The sequence below is a fragment of the Belonocnema kinseyi genome, chromosome 1 (genome assembly GCF_010883055.1).
Source record: "Belonocnema kinseyi isolate 2016_QV_RU_SX_M_011 chromosome 1, B_treatae_v1, whole genome shotgun sequence".
Classification (NCBI taxonomy): domain Eukaryota; kingdom Metazoa; phylum Arthropoda; class Insecta; order Hymenoptera; family Cynipidae; genus Belonocnema; species Belonocnema kinseyi.
In genome coordinates, this window is record NC_046657.1 from 159,392,871 (window position 1) to 159,414,498 (window position 21,628).

Genomic DNA, 21,628 nt, shown 5'->3' on the forward strand with positions numbered 1-21,628 from the left:
ATGAAAAATGCTAAATCTTTTAACAGGAACGTTAAAGGATACTGTCAACGAAACCTTTAGGAATCCTATAAAAGAATCTGTCCAAAAACGGATCCACTACAGCAATCTGTACCAACAAAGGAATCTTTCAAGAATCCTATGCAGAATCATTTAAAGGATCCTTTGTGGAAACGTATTCCAATAAGGGAAGAGATATGATGAATCATTTTCAAAAACATGTAAAAACAAGACAAATAAAAATAATCTTGGAAGAAAATAGCTCAGGTTCTTTGCAGGAAGCTTTGAACGTTTCTTTGTTGATGCGCCTTCCTGTTTAGGATCCTTCACATGGTCGCATTTGGTACAGGATTCTTTGTCGGGACAGGCCTCTTTAGAGGATCCTTCAATGGTACTATTTTGGTACAGGTTCCTGCACAGAGTCCTTCCATGGTTGCTTTCTTGGTACAGATTTTTTTCTTTGAATAGGTTTCTCCACATTTTGTACAAGAATCTTTAAACAGTCCTTTATAAGTAACCGGTTCCTCTGCATGTGCAGGTTCTTTTAATGGTGCAAATTTTTTTGTTCGTACAGGTTCTCTTGTTTCTGCATATTTCTTTCTTGGAACAGATTTATCTACAAGGTCCAGCAAATTATCCTTTATGACTACAGGTTCCTTTGCTCTTACAGGTTTCTTTTTAGGATCCTTTAAAGGTTTATTTTTGGTCTCTTCGCTTAAAAAACCGAAACACAGACAGGAACGATCAAGTGATGTGCACAATAAAAAGGGATGTGTGTGACATGTACAAACAATTTCAGCTGGATATCTATCGATCTTGGCAGATATAGATTCCACTAAAAGATTCATCACCGTGCGTCCGTGCCGTGGGTGGATAATTTATCTCGTTGTCCTCTAAGGCGGTATGTAGAATTTATGTACCCAGAGTCACGCATGAAATGCATGGCTGTGGCGTTACACTGAAAACTGTTCGCCCTTCTGTGTACTCACAGGCGAGAAGAGTAGGTACTATGAATTATACCATACAGGTACCAGACCTGTCCACTAGTATAACCATACCCTATTTTTCAACACCTTACGAGTCATTGCGCGTAAATTTATGGCGTTGGATACACTAATGAATAGGAATTGCTGGCATTTATAGTCGCAACTGCTCGCAAAAGTGGATCAGGAACTCTAACATCTTCAATCGATTATTATAAGTACCAGATTGTCTACCTTATAAAGAAAACAACAGGAACAGTGGTGTGGTGTTTGGTACTGAGGGCATGTCGAAGAGAGGCTCGTTCGTCAGAGACCAGAGAAGTCATCTCGCCATCTTCGGCATGGAGGACGCAGAGAGCATAAAACATAGGATTCATGACAACTGACTACTTTTGTTGCGTAGAGTCTCACCCACCTTTGGACGATCGACCGGCGGACGCAATTAAGTATCCCTCAACCTCAAACGGTGAATCAGCCTGTTTAGGGTTTCGCAGGCGAAATTCATCCATCACAAAATAATAGACTACTTGAGCGGTAGTATCATTAGTGACATTAACCTCACATCACAGGAAACAAGTTCTTTTGATAATAAAAGCATCATATGTGATTTTGCTACCAAGCCCAGGACTGGCAAAATTTTTTTTTGACATATTTCAAAACATTTACAAGGTGTCTTCAATGATAAAAAAATGTAAACTCACGCTATAAAAATAAGATTTTTTTTTTTTCACCTCGGCAGTCTAATCTGGTCCAAGTTTGGAGCTGATCAGCTAAATACACCTATAGTCTTATTTATGGTGATAGATGAATTTTGTCAAGTAATGAAAAAAAAACAGTGAGTCCAGTTAGCAGCTGACACGCCTCCAACTACTAACTAGTAGCTAATTAGTCATTACTTAGAGGCTGAGTAGCTAATGATTAGCAACAGTCTGGCCTGCGTCTAGCCAAAAAAAACTTAACATTTTTGGCCAGACGCAAGCCATACCATCTGGTTAGCGTGATTTTTATTGACGCAGACTTGTCATTCGATATTTTTTGTTTATTTTACAAACAAATTTTATGATCGAATGCATAGTTTGGCAATTTAGTTATGAATAATTGTCATTCAATATTATTTGCTTATTTCATATAAAAAATTATGAACAAAGGCATAGTTTGCCCATTTATAGACAGAAAGTAATCATTTTTCTTTCTGATCGGCTTCAAATTACATAAATGATGATGTTTAGTGGTGAAGACCTCTCGTTCGATATTTTTTGTTCATTTTAGAAATAAGTGCATAATTTAGCCATTTATAGATATAACAATAAGAAAATATTACTTTCTCTCCACAAATGGCTAAACTATGCGTTTGTTTATTAAATAAATAATTTCGAATGACAAATCCTAATCACTAAACATCATTACTAATATAATTTTAAGGCGATAAGAAAGAAAACAGTTTACTTTATGTCTCTAAATGGCCAAACTATGCATTTATATCTAAAATTTACTTATAAAATAAACAAATAATATCGAACGAGAAGTCTTAACCACTAAACAGGATCACTTATATAATTGGAAGTCGATCAGAAAGAAAAACGATTATTTTCTGTCTATAAATGGAGAAACAATGCTTTTTTTATAAAATTCGTTTATAAAGTAAGCAAATACTATCAAATGATAGTTGCTCTTAACTAAACACCACTACTTATACAATTTGAAGGCATTAAATTGAAAAACAATTACTTTCTGCCCATAAATTGCCAAACTATGCATTTGTTTGTAAAATAAACAAATAATATGGAATGACAAGTCTCAATGACTGAAAATCACGATTGATATAATGTAAAGACTATTAAAAAGAAAAAAAACATAACTACGTACATAATTTGAAGACGATTAGAGAGAAAAACGATTACATTCTCTCTATAAATGACCAAACTATGCATTTATTTGTAAAAAAATAATAATATCGAATGACCAATTTATAATTTATAATTGAAAGTTTCTAAGAAAGAAAAACAATTACTTTCGGCCAATAAATGACTAAAATATGCATTTATTTAAATAATTCGATTATAAGATAAACAAATTATACATCACAACAAATTTTCATGATCAAATATGATCGTGTCGATAAAATCAAGAAATTTCAAGTTGCAAATATACTTTGCAAGAAAAATTTCCACGATGTTGATATTTTTTAAATATAATTTGTTTATAAAAATTAGATTTGATATCCTGTCAATTATTTATATTCTTCAGATACTTCAAAATTAATTTTTATCGAGAAACTGTGGAGCGTGTAGACCTTAAACATCTTAAATATACTTAAATCGGAATTAATTTAATAGAATTCCCTGAATTTCTTATAAATCTTTTTTTTTTAATCTACTGAGCCTTACTTCAGTTGTTCTAAATTATCTGAAATACACATAAATCTAGTGCAATTAACTTTAATATTATGAAATCCATCTTTTTTTTTATCTTAAATTCACGCAAATATTCATAGTTTCTCTTGAATTCTCTTGACTCTGAGATTTACTGAAAATTTTAAGTCCTTGGAATCAACCTGATGTCACTCAAATACTATTTCATTATTAAAATTGAATTAAATTTCCTTGAATTTATTTTATTCATTTGAACTGTCCAAGATCTACTAAAATTTAATTAAATTATCTTGAATTTCCTAAAGTTCCAGAAATTTCTTTGAATTGTTTGGAATTTTTTTTGCGATTACCTTATTTCCCTTGAATTCACTTTAATGGTCCTACATTTTTTGCAACCCCCTAAATTCTCTCCAATCCTTTTTAAGTTTCTAGAAATTACTGAAATTCTCTTAAATTCATTATACATTTGAATCTACATGAATTTACTTGAATTCATGGGACTTTCCTTGCAATTACTCGATTTTCCTTACATTTACATGAATGTCCTGAAATCGTCCTAAATTCCCATCAATTCCCATTAACTAATTAACTCGCTTAAATTCTCTTGAAGGATTGAAAGAGAGGGAAATAGAATATAAGAGAAAGATTGATTGATTTGTGTAGAGGGACCAAAATTTGTATGTGCAGGATGTTTATTGTAGAATGAATTTTTTTAAAGAAGTGAATGTTATACGGTGGAGATGAAGAAAATTGTAGGCGATCGTGTCCCTGGGTATATGCGAACGGGTCCCCCACTACGCGGTTTCCCCTCACTAAGCCGAACTGCTGCCGTCGATCTTGGTCAGGGGCAGTATTTTGTACCTAATGAGGATTGAAATGCGGAATATAACATTTTGTCAATTTAGCATTTGGTAATTTATAAATATAATATTCAGAATTTGCGAATGGTAACGATTCGAACGTTATGTTATTAATTGACTTAAAACCTTGAAAATTTGAGAAAAAATGTTTCAAGTTTATGGGAAATTTTATGGACGATGAAATTTGGCCGCATTTGAAAACTTATTAATTAACATCATAAAGTTGGTTTATTTCTCAAACATTCACATTAATCATAATCATCCTTAAATAATTTTGCACTCCCAGTTTAAAAAATAAGAATAGTGTCATTCCTAGCTTAATTTGGAAACTCATTTACAATCATGAATTGTTTTTACCACCTGAACAATATGTGTATGAAAGTTAATTAAAAATACTATTTTAACACATAAAAAGCAGAATATAAGGGATTTTCATGGGGTCAATTTTAAAAAGTATCGTTTTTTAAATCAAACGTTAGAAATTTTGAACAGTGCGAAAAAAAGAAAATTGTATTTGCTTAAGTGCCTAAAACAAATTTTGAACTAAATTCGGAAATTTTTTGAAATAATTAATCTTCCTTTCCAAAATAATATTATTGATAATGCCGGCTCCAGGCATTTTGCTGCTGGCGCTTACATTAAGCTTCAACCAACACAGACTAATTATAAAACGAAAAATGGATTTTCAAAAAAAGAGCTGAATTTTTAACCAGGAAAATTTTTTCAGTCAATAAAGAAAAAAAAATTTCAGATAAAATGTTGAATTTTTAATCTAAAAAGACGAATTTCCTGCAAAACAGTTTAGTTTTCAACCATAAGATCTGAATTTTAAAAAAAAAGGTTTAAGTTTGACAAAAAAATATGAACTTTCTATCAAAATAATTGAATTTTCAATAAAAAAAGATCAATTATCAAGCAAAAATGGAATAGTCATATTTGCAGTTAAAAATTTTATTTTTATCCAAATAAAAATGAATTCGCAACAGAACTGTGAAACCTTTAACCAAACAAATAATTTCAAACTGCTAAGATAAATTTTCTACCCAAAAAGATTAATTTTTCACAAAATACATGAATTTTCACAAAAATATTTACATTTAAGGAATTTTCAACTAAAGAATTGAATTTTCAACCAAACGTAATTTGCATCAAAAACTAAAAACATGTTTATTTAATTATTAAGTCGGAAAAAAATCAAGTAAGTTTAATATATATTCAGAAGTTTTGGAAACTTTTCAAAATAATTTAAAGATTGAAAAGATTTAAAAATATTCAAAACAAAACGTAGATCTTTGAAGATTCTGAACTCAACACTTAAAAGCTTTCTAAACGTTTTGAAAGGTTTTAAACGAATTAAAATTTTGTATCAAAATTAATGGGAAAACTAAGAATGCATTTTTTTTAATTAATTTAAAAAATACTTTTATTAATTTAGAAAATTTTCAAAATAGAGTCTGGAAGATTTTGAACCAATTCGAGTTTTAAAATAATGAAAAAATGTTCATTAGATTCCTGGAAAATCGTTTAATAATTTTTCAAACAAATTTTTAAGAGAAGTTTTAAAAAGAGTTTAGAGGAAATTCTGATGTACGATTTGGCTAGGAATTTTTTCCGTTATTGACTAAAAAATTATTCTTGGTTAAAGATTCAATTCTTTTTATGAAAATTCCTTTTTTTAAATTAGTTTGTTTGCATTGATACTTAAGTTAATAATAAGAAATCAGAAGTGATACTTTTGAAATTGACCCCATGAAAATCCTTGATATACTGCTTATTATGTGTTAAAATAGTATTTTTTATTAACTTTGATAAACCAATTGGTTAAGTGATAAAATAAATTTATGATTGTTAATAAGTTTCTAAATTAAGCTAGGAATGACACAATTCATATTTTTGGACTGGGGGTGAAAAATCACCTAAGGATGATTTTCAGAAATGCGATTGTTAGAGAAATGAAACAAATTTATTATGTTAGTTAATAAGTTATCAAATGTAGCAAAATTTAACTTCCGGAATTTTTCAAGTTAAGAAAAATATTACATCAATAAGTTAAAGTTACAGCAATGGATTTGAGTAAAATATACTGAGAATGTTCAACTTTTCAAATCAAATAACATAACGTTAGAATCGTTACAATTCGCAGATTCAGAATATGATATTTATATACTTATTACCAGGTTCTCAATTGACAAAATATTATATTCCGCACGTTAGTCCTCATTAGGTACAAAGGACTCCCGCTGACCAGGATCGACCGCAGCAGTTCGGCTCAGGGAGGAGAAGTTGCGTAGTGGGGGGATCCATAACAGGTAGCTGGGGCGTAATTGTCATCTGCCCAAGAATTATTGGTATTATTAGTATTATTAGACTTACAGGGTGCGCTATCTGAATATGGTCGATGGAAATATTGAGTAACTTAAACAATCCTCAATAGATTTTGAAAAACTATTTATTTTTATCAAATTTGAAGATTTATAATTTATTCCATTCAGTTTCCAAAAACGTCGATCAAATGACCACCTTTATTGCGGATGCAAAATTCAGCTCTTTTTCTGGCATTTTCCATGACATTTGCTAGCATGTCGGGCGATATCGCAGTGTATTTCGGCTCGAATATTGTCCTTATGAGTCTTCGATTTGTTGGCATACGCTTTGCTTTTCAAAAACCACCACAAAAAAAAAGTCCGCTGCCGTTAAATCGAGCGATCTCGGTGGCCAATCAATATCAACAGTCAATATATAAACAACTGAACGATTACATTTAATGAACATTGTCAATATTTTCGCTCGTTCTGCGGGCGTGAACCGATGCATGGTTAAAATTGTAATGCAATAACCTTTCCAAAATGTGTTCGACGACGCCAATCGGTTGAAATCTGTTAAAGTTATTCAATACTTCCATCGACCACATTTAGATGGCGCACCCTGTATAAATGTCAATTTTTAGGTTTTAGGGTTCAGGGTTATAAATGAGAAAAGTATGAGGATGGATTGATGAAGATGGTAATAGAGTCTAAGGATAGGGAGTGAGTAGTATTCAGGAAGAGGGGACTCAAGTGTGAAAGGTAATAGGGAGTGAAAGAGCAAAATTGATTAAATGGTTTTAAAGGAGAGAGGAGAGATGACAGATAAGTAGGGTAGTTGAGGAGATGATGTAGAGGTACAAATATGTAGCAATGGAGATAAAGGACGAGAAAGATCAGGAAGCAGAAGCAATAGGGATCTAAAGGAGAGAGGGAGTTAAAAGGTAGAGGATGAAATGAAAGGGATTTGGCTAAAAGGGTATAAATTTATAAAAGAGTAGAAATGTGATTGCTGGAAGAAGAAAGGAATGACGGGGTCTCGTGGAGAGGAGGAAATTATGCAGAAGAAGAGGAGACAACAGGAGTGAAGGTATAGAAAACAAGAGAGAGGTAGAGAAGAAGGTATAAACAAAGTATTAGTACCTGCCTAGTCGTTCTTAATTTGCGCTTGTCGCAGCTTCAAGAACTAGTTGCTTGTTTTATTTCATTGCTCTTACCCTCGGTCTTCTTCCACAAAGGATAAAACTATTTTTCCTTTTCAGTTGTCAGAGAAAGATCCGCATATCTATGTAGCATTTGACATTGTATTCAATGCAATGTCAAGGTCTATTCTCAGTGCATCGGAAACAATAGTCTGGGGAAAGAGAACTACCCATGCAAACACCTCAGGATGTAGCTTGAGCACGCGCTCGTTAATGCAATGGGGAACGTGCATCATGTCCTGTTCTCAGCCTCCTTAAGAAGCTCAGGTTATAACTCAAAGCCTTTATTATTCAAATGCCGACAACAAAACGATAAAGAACGTGTTTTAGAAACAGCTTTGTTGCTCCAAATTGTGGAAGAATAAGGCCAACAAGTTTTATTGCTTACGAAGAGTAATTGCTTGCTATACAAATTAGTAACCACATCCATTTGAGCTCTCTGAAGAGGCCCCGAAGATTGGTTGATGTTCTAAAAATGTTTAAGCTAAAGTAAAAGTTCTGCGTTCGCAGAAAATTGGCTTAATATTGTTCGCAAACGGTGAAAGTATTCATCATTCCTACGAGTAAAAAGCAACAGTATTTTACGCGGTATGCACAGCTCTCAAGGTCGTAACGTTTACGAGTTTACCGAGCGTAGATATATAGCAGCGTATAATTACGTTTCTATAGTACATTGCACCAGTTATACTGGGAATTACATTGTACTTAATTTTAGAGCTGGGAGTTATTCTGCAGAGAGAATGATTATTATTTATTCAGTTATAGTTTTTGCCTTCCGAGGAAGGTTCGGGATTTATCCAGTGGTAAATTTGAGGCAACCCCAACTGACCTTGAAATGTAGGCGATTTTGTTACCTATCGTGATCAGTGCCATATACTTATTTATTATTACTCTCACGGATACCTGGCAGAGCTTTTTAGGAATCGAAATCTTCTCCATAATTCTACTAGATATTGTAAGACATTACCCTTGACTCCGAATACCTAGCTCGAGGAAAGGAAAATTGCAGATAAATTTTGCCAAGTACGGTCGGCTCATGGATAGTTGTTTTGGGAAAATACAATAGTATCAACTGAAAGCATCAAACAAACAAAAAATATTTAGAAATATCTTCAATGTCATGAAGGTTACCATCCATCTAACTAGTCGATACGTTCCAACCTTCAAAATTGTCGACGTAGACTCGCTTATCGACCAACCCATACAATTAATTTCATTATTATGATGGTAATCATTAGAATCTTTGTGTTCAACCCAAATTTTTTTTATTGCAGTAAAGAGCAAAGTCAAATGTTCGGAAGAATGGATGGAAGTGGACATCATCAGAAGCAGTCCAGAAGCAAACATATACCTCCAACAATTAAAGAACTATCCAGGTAAATGCTTGTTACGATCTTACTTTCAAAATGAAGGTTTAAATGTTTTCAGCTATAGAATAGAAAAGAATGACGAGGTATTTGTAAGTCAAGATTCCTGTTTCTGCTACTTACCATCTAATTCAAGAAACCTAAAATTTTAAACTGTTTAATTTTGAGTTTTCAATGTTTCAATTTTTTCTATATTTTAAAGCCTTCAATTAATTTTTGTTTAATTTTCAGGAGCTAAGCATTTTTTGTATCTTAAATTGTAAACCTATGAATGATTGATGCTGAAAATTGCTTAATGTTTGCCATTTATTAGTAATAATGAAACTTTAAAGCCTTAGGCTATTCATAAAATTCTTACAGACTCGCTAATTCCAATAATTACGGTGCATCCTGGGATCATTATCGTTGTGGCAGCCCTGGTCTTACTGACACCTACTTTCCATGTTCCACTTGCGTTGGGTTACCGTGCCAGGAAACCGCAGTTGCTCTGCAAAATAATGTTTTTATCGGTTCCAGTGCATAATAAATTTTTCATAAAAACAGTCCCTATTCCTTCTATCAACCTATCTTGCGTTCTTGCTGTAATTTCACGACCTATGAGCGCACCTGTTTCATTTGTCGGATTAGTAGAATGTTTTCCCTACATCCGACACGCACGCCAGACACAAAACAATGAAAATTTTCCAAATAACTTCGAGATTCTATTTTTTTTTGTAGATGAAGGATGCAAGCCTCAATTACAGAATGGAGTAGCAACGTTTAGGTTATCCATTCTGGACCGAGACTTGTCTCGCTGCGGCATCACTCGTGTCGTCAATAAATTAACGGTAAGAAAAAGACGGTAGTTTGAACCTAACTACTGTAAAACGGGGCTATGCGGGAGAGTGTGGGGTAAAGCGGGACCCTTGGAATTTTTCATTTTATGGCTTGGTATGGCTTTTTCTGGGTGAAAAACGGGTGTCCCGATTTATCCAACATGTTCCACTAAACCTCTCTTTACAGTACCTTACATTCCATTTTCGGAATGAAGTAATCAGAGGATATAATTCCATGCAAAACAATCCAGCTCGAATCTCTACTTAAGATTTCTGTTTTCTACTTTTATGAGGCTGGAATGTAATGCGCGAACGCATGAGAGTAGAAAATCTTTTTAATCAACCTTGGGAATGATGTTGCAGGGTCAAAAGGTGTACTATCACCAGATAGTTGTGGAGGAGCCAGCTGATTCAAGGAAGCACACCTTCACAGTGAAGTGTGTCATCACCGAAGTCATCGTCCAGCCTGGTATCACCCTCGGCAATTACACATTTATTCCATCCAATCACACGGTTGTCCGGCGCAACGTGCTTCCAGCAGGATTTCAGGAGGAGGAGTGAGTATATTTACTATCAGTCAATCGTTGCTTTAAAAGGATGAACATTTGCTTCCTTCTCCCACGACGAAGTAATCTTCTGCTCCTGGAAAGGAAGTGCCGTTGTAGGTTACAGTATCTTGAATTGGTATCTTTTACTACATCAACCCATCCATCCAATTGTTCATTTTCTATGTAGGGAAATCCCTTCGTAACTCTTTGATGGATAGTAGGAGGAATGTCTTCTTTGCTTCATTCATTCTAAGTTCGCGGAGAAAATTTATTGGGGAAATATTCAGCAAAACTTGCGCAAAGCTGGGACATATTAGACAGCAGGATCATTCCAGAATAGATCCTCTAGACTTCGTTGCGACGTTGTTTTAAAGAATGCTCATGTTGAATAATAATGTTCCTAGGTGTACCTAAAGTCGAATTTTGCTATTGATAAGTTTTAATATTTTAGTCGGTTTGTAAAAAATCATTTTTAAATAATCGTATGCACTAAAAACATGGCAGGTTCGCTGTATCAAAAAATTATTTTCACAGAAAAAGCTGAGGGTTCGGTAATGTGGCTGCTCAAGTAAAAGTTAGGATCCTTTAGAACTGAGACTCCATTAGAACTTATGTTAAGGGTTCCTTTGTAATTCGTTGATATCTGATATATGGCAAAATAAAAAAGTGATCTGCAGTCGGTCAAAGTATAAAACAATACCTTAAAAACTGACACCTCAAGCTCATTATCTTACTTATGAAAATGAGATTGGTACAATAAGTCTCTATTAGAACTCACAGCTTCGAGTTCGTGTGGAACAACGTTTCATTGTGGGTTCCTTTTAAGCAAGACAGGTTACTTTTTATCACAACTCTTTTGTGATATCTTGCATCATTCGTGAGAAAAAATACAAAATTAAATTTTTTTTTAAATAATCCCGAGCTAAAAAATGTTTTAAACTACATAAATCTGGCAGGATACCCTTTTATATTAGAACAAACTTTTTTTTTAATACTGGTAATAGATGGGTTTTCCTGAAAATCGTGTTTCCAAGTTTTCAGTATCCGATGAAAAAATAGGGAAGATTTTCTGGAAAGCTCGACTGACATCCGGAAGGCATCCTATGAGTATTATGAGGGCTAAACCATTTCAGAGGCCGCAATATTTTTTTTAATTATGAATTTTGATTTTTTCTCATAAATGATGCAATATATCATAAAAGTAAAACAGGTATTTTTTGTATAACTTTACTTAACATATAAACCAGTGTTATAATTTGTATCAAAAATATTTTTAAATCTATATCTATCATTATTGACATTGTTTATTGTTTTAAACTCCCTTGGTTATTTTTTTATGACCGAATAATCAAGAGAATTGATTTAAAATTTTTTTTATTAATTTTGCAACAATTGTGAAGTTATTCGCCATAATCATTTTCATAACGTTAGTTTTAAAACAGAAATAATAAGAAGCGCGTATAAAAACTACGTTACCTAATATAATTATACTGAATACAATAAAACTGACGATATAAGAAACGTTTATCGCGAATACCTTTAAAATTGTGGGTTGTATGAGAACGTAAGTTAATAAAAACTATTTTTGTGTAAGATTGTAAATAAATAATGGTTATTAGTACGAGAAAATATCAAGATACCGTAAACTTGGATTAAGCGGTATATGTGGGGTAAAGCGGCGCTCCCTTTAGTCTGCATTTCTGAATGCGATATTTGCTTCTTCTCGGTAAAATATATAGAGGCTTGTAACTAAACACTAAAGCGTCAGTTGCAAGACCTAGAAAAAGTTATATCGCGTTCTAAATACAAAATTAAGAGGCGCCGCGTCCCCCACAGATGCACCAATTAGTCCTAGTTTACAGAAGTCAAAAGTTTTTTTTGCCAAAGATTAACAACAACGAAAATATTCATGAACATTCTTATTAATGTTAAATGGCTTTAGAAACAGTTTTAGTCAAAATGATAACTCCGTCCAATTGATTATTATTTTGCACTCAATTTCATTGGTTTAAATTCAGATAAATTAAATCATATTGATTAGAATTAATTTCAGTTTAATTGACAGAAAAGCTTAAAATTACACTGCAAATTGGATTTAATCAGTCCAAATTTACTGCGCGGGAGGCGCTGTTCAGTTGCGCCATGCCTCCAAATCCAACAGAAATCGTTTAGCGGCCCTGCTTGTTTACGTTCGGATGATCTGAATTTAGTGGAATTCACTTTAATTCACACGAATGAAGTTGAATTGATTTAAAATGGATTGAATTAACCTTTAATTTGTTCTATTGAGCCGACCTTGAAATTTATTTAAATTTAATTCCAAATTAATATGAATTCAAAACTGAAATTCCCAATAAATCAGTTGTAAAAACTTTAATTTAATGGCATTCAGAAATTACAAAATTATTTTAAGTTTGGAATAGAAGCATGAATAATGTATATTTATATTATCCCTAAATTATTCTTTTAATAACTGCTGCGGTATGAACATTATTTATATTTTTGTTAAACATACTAATGATAATGTTTTTAAAGCTGTTCAACGACCCTATTAACAAAACCTGTTTCTTATTTTATGGCTATAGTCTTCCAAGTAATTTATGTAGAGAAAAGATCATAATAAAGTCAAATAAAAAATAAATATCTATTTTATAATTAAAACGTATATTCAACATTACTGTTATTTCAGCAAAAACACATGTTAATAAGAGATTTTAAACTCCTGTCTGAATATTTCCATGATTGAAATTAAAATTTAGATAAAATTACAGTGATCAATTTATAAAAATTTCGATTACTTTTTTATCATTCTTATTTTGCGTGAAAAAATGCTACTAATGCATCCAATTTCATTAATTCAACGCAGAGATTTCTGTGTTTCATTATAGGGTAGCGGTCGCACTCTCAATATTAAAACCGTCGTTTCGAGGTTCGACTCCAGCCGCAGGTGCATTTTCGATCGAATTTTTCGGCTCTAGGTTCGACAAGATTTCAAATTCTGCATTGGTTTTGAATTAATTAACATCGTAATGGTTTCATATTAAAGCAGAAATAATCTGTATCGTGGAACTTTTGATAACAGCGATATAATGAAAAAAAACCTTTTTTTATTGCTAATGTAAGTAATTCTTCTTGGTAGATTATGCCTGCGAGCACTGCAATCGTATCACCCGGAACTTGAACGGAACCACGCAAGAGAAACTGGAAGAGAGACAAGAAGCGGTTGAAGGTCGAAGGACAAAGAAAAAAAAAACTTACTGAGTGAATTAAAATGTCGCTACATGATTAGTAATCGCTCTTCTCAATTTTCCAACCCTTTTAAACTTTTTTCAATAGGGTTGAAACCCATTATAAGGCGACTTAACCGATTCACCATCAGTGTGTACTAAAAATGAGAATTCACTTTAAAGCGCTTATTTAATCGCGACACCGTGGGTTTCTAGTAGGCGGCATTTATACGATTCGCTATCTCCATAAAGGTTGTTTCTTTTACTATGCCCACGGGGAAGGTCGTTACGCACGAGAACGCGCTTTAACGAGCGCCGCGTTTTCGAGAAAAAAAGACAAAGAGACCACACGAGAAGTACGCACGAAGCGTCTAAGCTTAGCTGCAATCTTGTTCGTAAAAGTAATCACATAAGCGTATACATTTAATTAATTATGCGAAAGGGTATGTCTTCCGATCAAAATCCACTCAACCTCCGACTTATGAACGGTTTCGGGCATGGTTTGCATTAGCCTGGATCCTAAATCGGAGGAATTCAAACGTAAACAGTCAGGGCCGTCTGAACCATTTCCTAATATTACTACTAAGAACCAGTGACACAGGACAGTCCGTCATCATCCTAAACCCACGTATATTAATTATTGATTGAAAAAATAATTTTCCCTAAAAATCTGCATGATTGAGGAATCAAAAAGAACTAAATCGCGTGTTTGGCGGCATCGAGCACTCATTGGAAATATATGTGTGCCTACCCTTCATCGGTGCCCAACCCCGGTTGACCGGGTCAAAGGGAGTTCGCTTCGTAATTGAACTTGATTCATGACGGCTATACAATTTTTTTTAATATAGAATTGATTACCCAGAACACAAATAAATATGTGTGCTTAAAAATTCTTGAACCCGACATTATGTTGACCGGGTTCTATCGCGCGCCGAACAGCGGGCTGAATCGGGAATTTACTATTCAAAAACACCTACAGCCCACAATTCTAAACCGATTTTAAAAATTTGTTTAGAAGTGATCAGCAATAGTTGCATAAGAACTTCTATGAATTCGATTTTTTAATCTTTATAATTGCCTATTTGTTATATAAATAAACTAAAAACGAAAATGAGCCATTTTTTAATTACAGTGAAACCCTTCAATAGCCCTCCCTTCTATAGCCCTTCTGAGAATTGACGCCGCGCCTCAGGTAGGTGTAACAGTGGATGCGCGGGGTGTAAGGGGTTTGCATTTGTCAATTAGGCGAGCACTCAGGCATGGACCAATAAAAGCGAAGCAGGCTAGAATGAGTTAGTTCCCACCCACCGTCAGCCCCAAAATCGGCGCTATACAAGAGTTTCACTGTATTATTTTTTATCTTTAAATAAATAACTTAATTAATCCCATTCTCGATGAAAATGAATGTTGAAGTATCTAATGAATATAAATAATTCACATATTATCGATTCTAATTGTTATAAAACAAATTATAATAACAAAATATCAATATCGTCGAAATTTTGCTTGCAAAGTATATTTTCAGGTTGTAATTGCTTGGTTTTATCGACACGATCATATTTCATCGTGAAGATTTGTTGTCTGGTATAATTTGTTTATTTTATAAACAAATTATATAGACAAATTCATATTTTAGGCATTTATTGGCCAAAAGTAATAGTTTTTTTCTTTTTAGTACCTTTAACTTATATTATGGGTAATAACTCGTGATAAAGATTGGTCATTCAATATTATTTGTTGACTTTACCAAAAAAATTGTATAAACAAATTCATAGTTTAACAATTCATAAAAGAAAGTAATTTTTTTATTGTTAACACCTTTAAATTATATAAGTGATGGTTTTTAGTTATGAATAATTGTTATTTGATATAGTTTGTTTATTTTATAAACAAATTTTATAAACAAATGCATAGTTTGTCCATTTATTGGCAGAAAGTAATCGCTTTTCTTTCCGATCGACTTCAAATATTATTAGTAGTGATTTCTACCTATGAGGATTTGTCATTCGATATTACTCGTTTATTTCATAAACAAATACATAGCTTAGCCATTTGTAGACAGAAAGTCATCTTGATTTTATTATTGCCTTAAATGATATCACTGGAAATGTTTAGTGATGTTCTAGAAGAATTGGATCTCAGTTGTCTATAAATGGCCAAACTATGTATTTATTTGTGATAAAAAAGAGATATTTCGGATTCCAATCGTGTACAAATCTACGATTTTTTTCGACGTTTCCTGAACATGCAGCTCACTTCTTCAGGGCATATCAAATGAGAATTATATATATATATCAGAAGACCACTATTTATAAAAAATTCAAACTCTAATTTAAAAGTCAGGCTTGACAACTCTCTTAGAAATATTATCTGTTTTTTTTCACATTTATTTGTCCAAGACGGACAATATTTGTGGACTAGACTTTATTTTGAACCAAAAAAGAAATTTTTTCTCTTAATTTTCCTCAAATTATGTCGTCAGTGACGTTTAGTGATAGAAAATTATCGACCGATATTTCGATTCATTTGACAAACATATTATATAAACAAATGTTCAGTGTGGAAATTTAAAGGCAGAAACAAATCGTTTTTTCCCTAGTTTTCCTAAAATTGTGTCGCTAATGCTATTTAATTATGGAAAATTATATAATTTTTATATAATTTGTTTATAAATTTAATTTAAAATATCGGATGATAATTTCCCAACATTAAACATCACTGGCGACATCATTTAAGGAAAATTAAAGAAAAAGAATTTCTTTCTGCCTTTAAATGTCCACACTGGTTACTTGTTTATATCATTTATTTACGAAATTAATAAAAAATATCGAAAGATAATTTTCCATCACTAAACATCATTGGCGACATGATTTGAGGAAATTTAAGAGAAAAAGCGATTCCTTTCGACCTTCAAATGTCCACACGGCGTATTTTTTATATAATTTGTTTATAATATCTATATAAAATATCGGATGATAATTTTATATTATGAAACATCACTATCGACGTAATTTGAGGAAAATTAGGAGAAAAAAGGATTTTTTATTACCTTTTAATGCCCAAGTTATAATTTGTTTATAAAATTAATAAAAAATATCGCATGATAATTGTCCATCATTAAACATCACTGGCGATATAATTTGAGGTAAATGAAGAGAAAAAAACAATTACTTTCTGCGTTAAAATTCCCACATCAGGTATTTGTTTATATAATTAATAAAAAATATCGGATGACAAATTTTTATGATCGAGTATTTCTGGTATGTGTTAAGTTTAAATCATTCAAAAAAGCATTGGAAATGAGCATATTCTGTTTATGGAAAAACGACAAAAGTTGCAATAAAACGTTTAATAACAAAATTTTTTTAAAAGAATGCGCATTTTTTATACGTGATGAGAATGTGTTCGTTAAAGCCGAACGAGCTTTAACAAAAGAGAATTAACAATCACCAAATGACTGTTGTCGATACTTTCACTTTAGCTTTAAAAATTCTATGCAGAAAGAACGAGCATTATCGAGCGCGAAGCGTAAATTAAATACATTATTTAACTAGGCCTAACTAGCCCAACACTGAAAAAAAGGATTACTGGCACCAAGTGAATTTTACTCTGTTGAAGTAAGTGAAAGTCCTGTTTATTTTCAAAGAAACATTTATTAGAGGCAAATAAATACGACCTGTTGTAATTTAAAACAAAAAATATACACTTTATACCAAATAAATGATTCATTGTTCAAAATGAATTTTGCATGAATTGGAATGAATATTTCTTTCAGATGGGGAAATATGAATTGAAGGAAAGAAATATATTTTAAGTTCAAGCAAATATTTTATAGGCTCGAAAAACTATTTCCCTGCAGCAGATCTCTGAATATTTGTATCACAAAAATATATCTCTTGATTCAAAAAAATATTTCTTTGGCCTAGACCATGCGCGAGTGCAATAAAGTAGTTAGTTCTTCAATTGTAGTATACATATTTTCCTAAATATGCAACTGGATTCTTTTAACCTAAATTATAATTATCATTCTTATTATTATACATATTTATTTTGAACACAAGTCATATAATTTAAAATCTTGATGAACCTGAAACAGAAAAATTCGATGAAAAGTCCACCTCCAACAGGAATTGAACTTGGGTCTATCGAGTGTCAAGTCCACAACGTGGACCACGACGCTAACGTGACATGGAAATTTTAAGGCGGGAAACCGTATTTAAACCTCGCCATAAATTCCAAAGAAATATTTCTTCAAATCAAAAACATGGATGTTTAATTTAACAATATATTTCTTTAATCTTAAGAAGTATTCAATAGAAACAAATGACGCCAAATTGTTAAGTTTATGACTTAAAAAAATTATTATTTCTTTGGAATAAATCTTTATTTGTTATGAATAATTTAATTCTGGTAATCAAATGAAATATTTTCTTCCACTGAAGAAATAAGAATTTATGTAAACACAATACCTTTTTCATCTGAATAAATGCTCGATTGCTATAAATTCATGAACCCTTTGTGACAAAAAATATATACTGTAATTCAATTAATATTATTTGGAATTAAATTATTATTTATTTGATTTAATGAAAACCTAAATTCTTGATTCAGGTATGGAAAAATTATTGATTCAAACCTATCCCGAATTAGTTCAAAGAATCGAACTCTTTGAATCAAATATATATTTCTTTGAAAGACAAATCACATTTCTATTAATTTAGACTTTTTGAATTAAGGAAATCATTTTCTTAAATGTGAGAAATATGTATTTCAATCAAGAAAATATATCCAAAGAATTCATTTTTTTAGATCAACAAAAGATATAGTTTAAATAAAAATTACTTCTGTTAAAGAATATTTTCTTGATGCATTTACTTGGTGCTAAGAATTATTTTTTTCAGTGTAGGCGCGCTCAAATTTACGAGCGCAGCGAGCCGCGCGCGATGAGAATGAGCCTGCGAAGTGGGCAAATTTTTTTTTATTTATCAAAGTGATGTGCAAAATTCTTCAAAATAAAACTAAGAAGCCAACAGCAAATTTGAACAACCACCATAAAATGTTCCTATTGAAATTTGAAAAAAGATAAAAATTATTTTCTCGATAAAAAGAAAAGAAAATTATTTTTTTTATCAAAGTGCTTATGTGTTCCAATTTTTAAAAACATTTGATATAATTATGCCGTTTGATGATTCTTTATTCCTTATTTTTAATTTTAAAAAACTCTGCTTATCGTATTTTTATTATCACTCGTTTGGACAATTTTGCATTTTATTAATATTATTAATTTATTCTTCAATATTTTCTAGTATTTATGTTTTTAAAATTTCAACAATAAATACGAAATATCAGTGGATGCAGAGACTCATTTCGTATACATTTTTTTGTAGTTTGTGGAAAACGTTTTAATTTTGGATTTATTATTAAAATTTTCGTTTAAAACAATTTGTGCCTACTTTAATTTAAAAATATAAATACTAGAAACTATTGGAGAATACAGATATTCAGTAAAATGAACAATTGTCCAAACGAGTAATCATAAAAATACGATAGAGTTTTTATTAAGAATGCGGAATACGTGCAACCTTATGACTCTCAGCTAAGTGCTCTACCAGGGAGCTACGGACGTTTCGAAATAATTTTGCATCGACTTGATGATCATCTATTCGTAATTTTTAAAATACATTTTTCTCAAAAATAGTTCAAAATTGCGTCTTCTTTATTTGTCTCAGAAAACCTCTGGTATACACCTTTCATTGAGGAGAGTATCAATAAAAAACACAACAAAAACAGACCTAAGGGTCCCCTTTCAAGCCTCGCAGAGCACGAGTCCAGCAATCTGGAGACCAGGGTTCGAATCCGAACGGATCTAGACAGGATTTTTGTTTGCAAACTGAAATAATATGTATTAATACTTGAATAGTATTATTACGCGAACTAGGTAGACTATCAACAAAAAAACATCAAGGAATAAAGAATATGTCACATGTCCCTTGCACAATGAAAATTCGTAAGTTAATATTAACAGTGGTTGGGTGGAAACGGAAAGGGATGTAGAGGTTGCATCAAGTCCGACGCAGTAAAGAATTAATGAGTGCTTTCACTCTATGTAATTTGGTGTGCGCATTCAAAAACAACAAAACTGCCTGCGCAGATCAAAACCAAAAGAAGAGGCATTAAGGGCATGTGATACTTAGAAAATTGTTGATTTCACCAGTTTTAGGTTCCCCCGCCTTTTTTTCTAGAATAATAAATATTTTGTCTTAAAACTTTGAGAATTGATAGCGAACATGCTAACGGACGTCCCAACAAACTTTTTTTGTAGGTTAATTCAAAAAAGTTTTAATTTAGCAAAATGTGATTAATTTGCATACCGCTTAGGAAATAGTATCGATTCTTTCAGTGTTAGATTCCCCCGGCTTTTTTCCTATGATAAGAAATAGTTTGCCTTCAAAATCTGGGAAATGATAGCGAACATGCTAACGGACGTCCCCGCACACTTTTTTTGTGTTTTTTTATCAAAACATTTTTGATATTGTTAACAACGTGCGTGTATATTTCGAGGTTATGTGTGTTACAATTCACCCAAGCGTTACTTCCAAACTACACAATATTTTTGGCCGAAAACTTTGGACTTAAAAATAAACATAGTAACTAATCTCCCGGAACTAACCTTGTTTGCAGGCAATCAAAAAAGTTTATTTCATAAATGATTTCCAGATTATCGGAAAAGCAGAGATGAAAAACGACGTACCCTCAAAATAATGCATATGCATTCCATTTTTATTTAACACAATACATTTTTTTGTTATTATCCCTCAAAAAAAAGTCCGGGGACGTCCGTTATGATATTTTATAGCATCTCCGAATTCAGTTTTTAAAAGTTTTCATTTTTGTGGAAAAAAAGCCGGGGAAACTGTAAGTATCACATGCCCTTAATAAAGAAGTATATTCTAGAAACAAAAGAAAAAACACCTACGTCAGTAGTTACTAATGAAACTACATCAATATTTACAACAGTTAAAAAATGATGTAGTCCAATTTATATAATTGTGCTACAATCTTTTAATCTTTTAATGAAAATCATCATGTAAGCATCTTGCATTGATGGATGAGCCTGAGTTTACTCTTAATGACATAAGCAGCAAGGCAACTAATAACATAACCTATTACGGCCGAGTCAGGGCAGATAGGGACTGCAACTTTCTATAAGTCCGTCGTTTGTCCGGCTGAACTGTTTCGATCGAGCGAGAAAAACTAGCCGCGAGAAATAAAAATATAAGTAGATCAGTCCGGTAGTACGAGTATTTCTTCATAAGAGCACGACGAGCACTATCAACAAACTTATGTTAGTCAAAGTGGGCGGAATGGGCCTATACAATAAAGGTATTCCTAGATTATTTAAATAAATTATCCAAAACATTGTAATTTTTATTTAAAATTATTACTGTGAAACCCTAATTATATTAATATTTTTATAATGAAACCAAATATAAACCAATTTTCTTCAACTTTCTTGTTTACTCCCAAATCTCAACGCGCACCAAGGCAAAAAGTCTCAAGTGATAATGCACAAACAAGATGTACCAAACTCATAAGGCCCAAAAATATAACTTTAAATTTCAAAGCTAAAATTTTGATTTATTTAAAGGAATGTTACAATTAAATGATTATGGTATAAAAGAAAGAATGCAATTAAATTCATAACTGTTCTAATAACACAGAGAAACAAAAGTGGTTGAGTAATCACAGTATAAATAATAAAGCTTTAACACCCATCCATTCAATGATTATCTGAAAAGACTAGAAGTTAATTTCAGAAGTATTCATAAATTAGAAAAAAATGTCAGCAATAAAAAAGATAAGGATGCTTAGGTTGCAACAACGTTTATATTGGCGAAACCTGTAGGAGATAAAGGACACGCATAGCTGAGCACACAAGAGATTGTGTAATTGG

At 32.1% G+C, this 21,628-nt stretch overlaps 1 protein-coding gene across 2 annotated transcripts in view; it reads left to right on the top strand.

Moving 5' to 3' along the window:
• LOC117175700 overlaps positions 1-21,628 on the top strand; it is a 75,591-nt gene that overhangs the window by 36,039 nt on the left and 17,924 nt on the right. For both annotated transcript variants that reach the window (XM_033365462.1, XM_033365451.1), the window contains exons 2-4: positions 8,992-9,093; positions 9,802-9,911; positions 10,263-10,456. In XM_033365462.1, the coding sequence (XP_033221353.1) occupies positions 8,992-9,093; positions 9,802-9,911; positions 10,263-10,456 (406 nt within the window). The remainder of the gene's footprint in view (positions 1-8,991; positions 9,094-9,801; positions 9,912-10,262; positions 10,457-21,628) is intronic.